Below are 9,310 nucleotides of genomic sequence, written 5' to 3' on the forward strand. Positions count from 1 at the left end.
TAATAATTTGAACAAAATAGTTGATGGATTGATTAATTTTTTAAGTGATGAAAATTGAGGAAGTGATTCTTTTTTTTTTTCGTCTTATGGAAAACCTAGGGACCATTTTTTTCCCCTTAAATATACTAGTTATAATATATATATCACAAGTTCACAAAACAAAATCGGCATCATACCTATGAGAGTGTAATTGGAAAATAAAAGGCCAATTTGCACGCACAAGTGCTTTAATGTTCAATTAAACAACAATTTTATGTGCTTCGATTACAAAACATGCTAAATTCAGAAGAAAAGAAAAGAAAAAAAAAAAAAAAATTGCACTTCATCCACCCCGAGTTTAATTACATTTATTTTTTGTTCATGGGTTGAATGTAGTCAAACTATAATGTGATTATCATGTTTTTTTTTTTTTTTTTTTTTTTTGATATCCGGATCTACAAATACAAATTTTAAGAATTTGGATTGGGTTTTTTTTCTTTTTTCTTTTTTTTTTTTAAAAAAAAATCTGATTTCAAGTCATAAAGTACAACATTTTAAACAAGTTAATCGTTCAAAATAAACCTAAACTCCGAGTAGATGAAGTGTAATTTATTTATTTTTGATAAGTGTATTTAACCCAAAAAGAAAAAGAGTAGCAATTTATCTCATCTATTTTACACCAATTGCCGAGGTGTGTTTTGATTTTTCATGGTAGCTACACTTTAGGAAGAAAAACAAAAAAACAAAACAAAAGAATGCTATTTAAAGCATGCCACACCGGCTGATGTGAAATGAGTGTGATAAATAGATATGAAAAATAATATTTTTCAAAGAAAAGAGTAAAAGACTTAAAAGAGTAGGTTTGGCTATTTAAAAAGTGAAGTAAGTTATGCAAGACTAGCTACTTTCTTAACTAGAATCAGGAAATTTACAAAATTAATCATCAAAGATTTAAGACAAGCATGATCACTAATGATCCAAGATTGGGGCAACAATCATAAATACTGGTAAGTTAAGATTTCAAACACTCAAAATCCTGCAATTACAAATATTATACAATCACATAGATCAAGATAAAAGGCATTTTAGACTCTGCATCATATGTTGTCTTTAAAAAGAAAAGAACACAGGGGTCTTAAATCTTACAAACTGGAAATTAATGAAGCAAACGTTCTTGCCACCAGCTTACACAAATGAAGGGCTGTCGAGAAGGATGAAAGCCAAAACCACTAGTTGAAGCTGCACATAGATCGTAGTCTTTCTTCAATGGCTTCTTCTTTCCATTCCAATGCATCCCACCATGATTGTTGGACTTCAATACATTCCAAATTGATTGCATTCTTATTGTTGAAGGGCAATTTTTTCAATAACTGACACATAGATATCTCAATCTTCTTCAAAGATGACCACTTTATTGAGTCATTAATCCAAATGCTTCTTACTTTTGGAAGATCAAGAAGTACTAGTGTCTTCAAACTTGGAAGCACATCAGGTTCCAACCCCCTGTTTTCAGACTCCATAATTATCTCTTCGATTTCAGGACACTCATCAACTTTTAAGTTTTGAAGTTCAGAGAGTTGAGCAATCATGCCGTTGGAGAAGATCATCTTTAAACTCAGACATTTGCATAAAGTCAGAGTTTTTAGTCGAGCTAGGCTTCCAGCATGAACAGGTCCTTCCCAAATGCTTGCTAATTTTGGGACATTATTTATGTACATCACTTCTAAGCATTCCAATGCACTTTCTTGTGAACTATTGAAGTGTAAACTATCACCATCAACAATAGTTTCAATTTCATTGCATCCTTCAATCAAGCAACCCCGCATCCTGTTGATACTCTTGATATCAAAATCTGATAGTTTTGAAGCTCCCTTGTGGCTGATCAATTCAAATGCATCAGATTCTGCAAGAACCTCTGAAATTGCAGGATGTACACCTTCACCATTTACAAACTTCAAACACCTCCTGATTTGATATTCAAAATAGTCAAGAATTTGATATTTGGTTGAGTCATGGTGACCAACAGAAAATTGGAATGTGAAGTAGAGATCCTTCCATGAAGGACTCGTTGAGATGAAAAACTCAAGACAGTCCATGCTAGGAAAACAAATCGAAAGTGAAGTCAAATGTGTCAAGGTAGCCACCTCCTCAATAATGGCTTTTACAACCTCCTCCCACCTTTGATTATTTGGATCTACATCAATTCTTAGTTCTTCCAATAAAGAAAGTTTTGACAAAACATTTCTACGAAGCTCCACACCCCTTGACTGTCCCATGCCAAAATTTGACAATGACATACGTAAACACTTCAACTGAGTCAAACATCCAATTTGAATTGGCAAATAATTAATCCCAGTATTTCGAATGTCAAGTACCTCAAGATGCATAAGCTCTTTAATATTAAATGGGAGTTTCATCAAATTGACACAAGCATTTAGATAGAGCGCTCTGAGACACATGAAGCAAGATATAGATGATGGCAATGACGCAATTCCAGTGCCCTGCAAGTCTAAGACTCGTAGATTTTGCATGAGTCCAAAGAATGATTCAGGAATTAATGTTAAATCCCGATTTCTCTGTAGTAACAATGTTGAAAGATTCTTGCAATTTGGCATTTCTGGTAAAAGGCACAATTCATTATCCATCAAAGAGATTCGATTTGCATGTTGCCATTCTACCTCATTGGGGGGTTGTTGCTGCTCCTGAGGGGTTCTGACCAAAACTTTAAAATTATTGCTTCCAGAAGAAATTTGAAGGGCCATATTCCGCAGCACTTTGTTCATCCTTACATAATTCATCCTGTCACTCCTCTCTAGCAAAGACACGTTGATAAGGTCATGCAGTATTGTATGCCCTTTTTCACGTGCAACTCTAAACTTATTTGCGTCATGAATAAAACCTTCAGCTCTCCAACATTCCAACAAATAATCTATATATATTTCAAAGTCTTCAGGATATAGTGCACTGTACAGAAAGCAAAACTTTCTATCATCACAATTTAAATCTTCATAACAAAACTTTAAGAATTCAATTGACTCATCCATGCCTTGTACTTCAATACTGGGCCATCTCCGCAAACTCCTAAGTCCATCACTCCACAGCTCGAAGTTATCCTTCTTTCTGAAAGCTCTTGCTACCCTGTCTATCAAGAGGGGCAAACCAGCACATTCACTAGCAACTAACTTGGCTATTGGTTCAATACCTGGAAGATTCATATTTCGGCCCACTTTTTCTTTGAACATTTTATATGCCTCAACTTCAGACAAACATCTCAACTTAATTTGCTCATCAGTTTCCATATCAAAGCAAATGTCACGATATCTAGTCGCCAATACCACTTTGCTATCTTTTTCATTTTCAGGGATTCCTATTACTTGTAGATCAAGAATGTCCCAAACTTCATCCAAAAGAAGCAGATATCTTTTGCATTCCAACTCCTTAGATATTCTCCAAGCAATTTCATCAGGGCTAGTGATGCCTTCCACATTCAATTTTAGCCTTTGTGTAATAACATCTTGCAACATTTTTATGCTCCAATTCTTTGATACCTTTACACAAATGACAATATCAAACATTTTAGCAATATCTTTATTATCATTCAAGCTCTTCATTATGTTTGTTTTTCCGATTCCAGGCATTCCCCAAAGTCCAATCCTTCTTATATTCCTATCTCTTAGAAGATCCAATATTTCTTTGATAGCCCAGTGAAGTGATGACTTGTCTTCTGTTTTGGGTGCATGCATAGTTCTCACAGGCTCTGGCAATTTCTCAACTAGTACTCCTGTCTCAAAGTTTCCCTCTAACCAAAGATTGTGTAGTTCTTCACACTTCTTTGCCATGCTTTTGCTAAGTTTTGAACATGAACGCCGACCTAATATTTTCTTTCCTTTCCTGTTTTCTTTCTTGTACTTGGCTTCCAGTTCTCGCACCTCTTCTTTGATCTGTATGACCCTAGAAATCCAATATTCGCATTTTTTAGTGACCTCCTTTGTCTTGTCTTTGTTTGCTTCAGCCACCATATCATCCCTCCTAGCACACAACTTGTCTGTTTCCTTTATTAACCTGTTATAGTTGCTTTCCAGATTATTCGCATAATTAATTTGGCTACTTATGCAACTTACAAGCCCTCTCCCATCTTTGTACAACTCAACTGCTGCTGCAGAAGCTGCTGCCTCCAACATATCTGAGTTACAGCAAGAAAAATTTAAAACATTGACAAAAAACCAAAAGAAAAAGAAAATGAAGAATGAGTTCACAATTTAGATCATTGACAAAGAATCAAAAGAAAAAGAAAATGAAGAATGAGTCCACAATTTATATCAGTAAAGATTAATTTAGGCAACAACACCAACGAGGGTACAGTTAGCCAAAAGAAGTCAACTATTTTCCAGAGAAATATTAGTAGATGAAATCACACAGCTAATGTTTTTCACAATCTGAGAAAAGGACTTTAGGCCTTTAGGCATGACCTTAGTTTTTTAATCAATGAAGATCTATTCACTCATTGCCTTATGTTTTTTTTTTAAAAAAATCCTTTATATTTTTTAATCTAGTGATAGAGCAGGCATTCAATTGTGAAGTATTTTCACTAAAAATAGTACTAATGTAAAAGCCTATTTTTTTCCAATTGATTTGGTTTTGTTCAAGCACATGCATTTCAAGCCAAGTCGTTCTTTACATCAATAAAAATTAGCTTTCAAGTCTTAAGTCGAAATGAGTCATGGTGAATGACATTGAAAATATCAGGAAAATCTCCACAATCAACTTTATGTAGCCATCAGGAAAAATTGTAACGCCCCGGCCTGTTAGAGCTAGGTTCGTCATCTTAGTCTCTCATAGACGCAAAGAGTTACAAGGTCTACCAAAGCAATTAACTAAATGTGGAAATAAATGCTTGATAGCGAGAATAAAATCAAGTGAAAATTGTCATTTAATGCGAAAAGGCTTGGTAAAAAATAGTTCTAAACCGAACGACACTTATTGCATATCCATAAATTTTAAAACTTTTCTTGTTTAACTGCACTTATTTAAAAATAAGATTTTCATATTGGACTCTGCTAATCTCCTATGTTCCCATCCCGACCTCCTATGACTTCATGCTCATAAGTCATAACCTAAAAACAAAACAAAAAGAGAAAAATCTCCAACCTTGAAAACAATTGGGTTATTTCATTTTTTTTAAAAAAAACACTTTCTTTTTTAAAATCACATGAAAGCATAGTTATTACTTCTTAACATTTATATATAGATATATATTCATTTCCCGGTAAAAATCACCTTAAAGCAAATTTACTTCTTTTAAACATAGAGATATAATTACTTAAACTTTCTCTTAGTATGGCCTATGTGCACAATTCCACCCTGTGTACTAGGGTTGTGTGTAATCCCGAAAGACCCCTTCTCATACCCATGGCTATGAGGTGAGTAAATCTGAACCACCTAATTAACAAAGATGCGCTCAGTGTGGCAAAACATTAGGCCAGACCTTCATGAGAATGTATTTTAGTGTGGTGCACTCCCATCTCAGCGCCAATACAATGCTATCTTTTCTTTGAATCTCTTGAGGCCCTCATCTTATAATCAAAAGTTTTCTCTTTTTCTTTCTTCTTTTGTAATCTCTTAAGGCAATATTTAGGAGAGTTTTCTCTTAAAACTTATCTTATCTTTGAACTTTCGTTATTTAAAACTTTATATAAAAGGAACCTTTCCTGAAATAGAAAATTCCATTTTTGGAAACTTTCTAAAAAAATAGAACATTGTACCCAAAAGGGTTGAGTGACATAAAATACTTTTCAATTAAAAATATCTTTAGGAAAACATTTCATGTAGCATAAATCATTGCATGTGCATAAGAGTAATTAAAGCAATTTTTTTTTTTTTTGATAAATAAGAGTAATTAAAGCAATAACAAACGATTAATTAAAAACATATAATGAAATTACTTTTAGAACGGTTAAGGGACAAAACTTACCTTGATAGTCTTCAAAGAGTCACTTAAACTTCTTTAACCTTGATGTAATGCAACGTTCTTAGAACCTTGGTAAGGATGCATTGAATGATTATGCATGAATTATGCTCGTGACCTAAAAATCTTGGTTTCATAAATCCTTACTACCAACCATTCAGCCTTATAATATCCTCTTAAAGGGCATCTAGGGATTATATGTGCCAACTTGTGTAGGGTAGTGACTTTGGAACTTGCTTCACTTACTGTCTAGATTTTCTTCTCTCAAGGTTTCACCCCTTTTCTCCCACTAGAATTCAACGATACTTGAACCAAATCCTTCCAATACTAAGACTACCAAATATCCAAAAATCATTGCTTCCTTTTCGTTTATCCTTAAAATATTATTTTATAAACACCACCCACTAGACTGATAGGAATGAAAGTAGTGTCAAAGCTCTTCTCAAAACTCCCTAGATCATGAAACTCTCTGAAAACTGCCATAATATCCTCTTTAAGGACCTCCCAGCATGTCTGAAAAACGCCCAAAGAAGACCCATCAGAACCTGAAACCTTATCACCATTTAGTGTTTTGACCACCTCAAAAACCTCACTCTCCTCGAACTCTCTTTCCAACCAAGAACCCTCCTCGTCACCAATGGAATGGAAAGAAAGACCACCCAGCTTTGGCCTCCAACTATATTATTCTGAGTACAGTTGCATATAAAACAGCTCAATGTGCTCCCTTAGGATCTGAAGATAAAGAGATATTCATAATTATCGAAACCGTAGTGTTATTTCTCTCCCTCTGTATTTTATCTCCCTCTCTCAACCAATGAGCCTTAGATTTCTTCCTCCAGTTCACTTCTTCATAAAGAAGCAATCTCTCCAGATCCCTAGCAAAGTCCTCATTTTTCACCCTTTTCCTCCTCAATTAATGTTCTCCCTTATGCAATGACATCAAGTTCTCGAATACCATCCATTAAATCCTTTTTCCGCTTCCCTGCATTGCCAAAGATATTTTCATTCTAAGCTTTCAAAGCCTTCAACTAACTAGACAAAACAAAACTAGGGGTACTTTCACTTTATCCATGAAGCCCTCAAACATCAGCCACATATTTTCAAACTTGAAATACCGAGTTCTCCTACTTGAAACCCCACAATCCAGCATCAACGAAAATTGATTTGACAAGAGTCGAGTAAGTCTCCTCCGAACTACATCCAAAAACTGTTCTTCCCAATCAAGAGAAAGTAAAAATCTATCAATTATTCACTAACACTGATCATCACGATTATAAGACAATGTGAATTTGCCGCCCACAAGAGGGATGTCCATAAGCCCCTATTCAATTATGAAATTTTCTAATAATTTTAGCTTTAAAATTTGTTTATTTTTTATTTTTAATCCGTGTATGGACACGTGTCAATTTTTTTAAGCGTATTGAATTGATTTCCGTCAAATTTTGAACTGAAATTAGCTATTATTGAGGTAACATATGTCATATGTGATACAAAAATGAAAATGAGGGGGCAAAAAATAAAGTTTTTAAACCTTGGGAAAAAAAAGTATTTAACCCTTGTTATTTTGACTGGAAATCTTTTAACCCAAATCTCTATTACAGAGGTGAAGAGGTTTTACCAAATGAGTAAGTTGATCCCTTCGTAAGTTCTTTCATTTGATACAAAAGTGAGAGAAAAAAAAAAAAAAATTCACTCGATATTGGATTCGCTCAAAATGATCAGCACAGGTTTAACAATGAATATCGCAAGTCCCGGCCAAATTGAACACTCAATGTGCCTTCAGTTTTGTAATTTTTCCCAATCAAAAAAGAAAAAAACGCATACAAATTCTCTAACAGGCTGGGTCACTTCCTTAGCATAAACCTCAAAATCCAAATAGTACAGAGAATAGTTTATATAAATGGATAAGAAGGCTAACCTTTATTAGATTAGAATAGCAGCTCCACGAAATCACCAACACGGAGACAATGATCTTTATTAGGTCAGAATAGCAGCTCCACGAAATCACCAACACGGAGACGATGTCCTGTAAAAGATATGGAACTTCCGGCTCTCACTTCCTAGCTGTTGACTCAAGAAGAAACAAAGACTACCTATTTTACCCATATTGCCAATAAGGGCCTGCATGGTCTCGAAGGCCTTTGAGGATTTAATTTATTTTTTATTATTATTATTTTTTATTACATAATGTCCACACAAAATATATATATATATATATATATATATATATATATGAAGATTTGAACTAGTGACCTTGTCTTCAGTAAATATGGTTTCAGCAAATTGAGTTACCTCTTAAATACATTTAGATTTAACATAAATTTAATGATAGTTTTAAAAGTTATATTTGTTGGCTGCCGACAAATTAGTTCCCCACTTAAGATAAGTTTTTGATTAAACAAATTGAGCAAGCTCCACAAAAATTTATTAATATTTCTTTGGTCAATCATTTCGGCCAGAGAAGTCTTACACGGAAGTTCCTTGCTTCATCCAAAGGCAAGCGCAGCCAAAAGAGTTATGCAAGTAATGAATTCGGCGCCACAGAGTCAGGCTGAGTAGGAGCTTATGACTCCCTACAGGGAAATGTTTGGGTTTATTAAAAAGTTAATCTTTTGATCATTTTAATTTTAGATGGTATAATCTATTTTAAAATTAATAAATGTTAAACAATAAATTAATAGATTTTTGAAAAATAGGTCATGCCACCTAGAATTAAAATGGCTAAAAGATAAACTTTTTAATAAAGTCAAGCATTTCTCTTTCCTATATATAAGAGATCACCTAAAGAGAAGCCAGAAAACTAAGAGGAGCTTTAGTTATACTCCAGAGAGAGTTAAAAAAAGAGTGTTTTAATACACCACTGAGAGTGTATATTATTACTCTATTGTTGTATTAACTCAAGTTTTGCATAACTTGAGTAAACACCATTGTAACAAGTTGTTTATATATAGTGGATTGATCGGTGTTAACCCTGTGGATGTAGGCTCATTGCCGAACCTAACAATATTACTTGTAGAAATAAAAATAACACAAAAGTCATACTTCTAGTAAAAATATAAAATAATACTCCAAACAAAACTTAGAAAGGGGTTGAATATGTGTTTACAATATAATGCGGAATTTAAAAATTAACAGTCATCGCTAAACTCAATCATACAGTAAATTAAAGAATAAAAATTCTGCAGCAGTGAAATAACACTAAACCATGCACATAATATCAAGGTTAAATATTTTTTTGTCCCATGTGTTTTAACGACTTTATTTTTTGCTCATTTGTTTTTGTTTTGTATCACAACTAGTACCAGTTATGGATAAAGATGAAGATAGTACTTCCGTCCATCTACCGTCTAAAAACTTAATGAAAAT

At 33.7% G+C, this 9,310-nt stretch overlaps 1 protein-coding gene across 1 annotated transcript; it reads right to left on the reverse strand.

The window, feature by feature from the left end:
* Positions 1–949: 949 nt before the first annotated feature.
* LOC132180081 (probable disease resistance protein At4g27220) lies at positions 950–7,982 on the reverse strand. Its single transcript, XM_059592926.1, has 2 exons — positions 7,863–7,982; positions 950–4,162 (listed from the first exon to the last, which is right to left on the reverse strand). The coding sequence occupies exon 2, from the start codon at positions 4,158–4,160 to the stop codon at positions 1,209–1,211; it is 2,952 nt and encodes a 983-aa protein (XP_059448909.1). The 5' UTR covers positions 4,161–4,162; positions 7,863–7,982; the 3' UTR covers positions 950–1,208.
* Positions 7,983–9,310: the final 1,328 nt, after the last annotated feature.

Source organism: Corylus avellana, chromosome ca4 (assembly GCF_901000735.1).
Source record: "Corylus avellana chromosome ca4, CavTom2PMs-1.0".
Lineage (NCBI taxonomy): Eukaryota > Viridiplantae > Streptophyta > Magnoliopsida > Fagales > Betulaceae > Corylus > Corylus avellana.

Excerpts from the sequence above, each read along its gene's own strand:
- LOC132180081 (XM_059592926.1), bottom strand. The coding sequence starts at position 4,160 with ATGTTGGAGGCAGCAGCTTCTGCAGCAGCAGTTGAGTTGTACAAAGAT.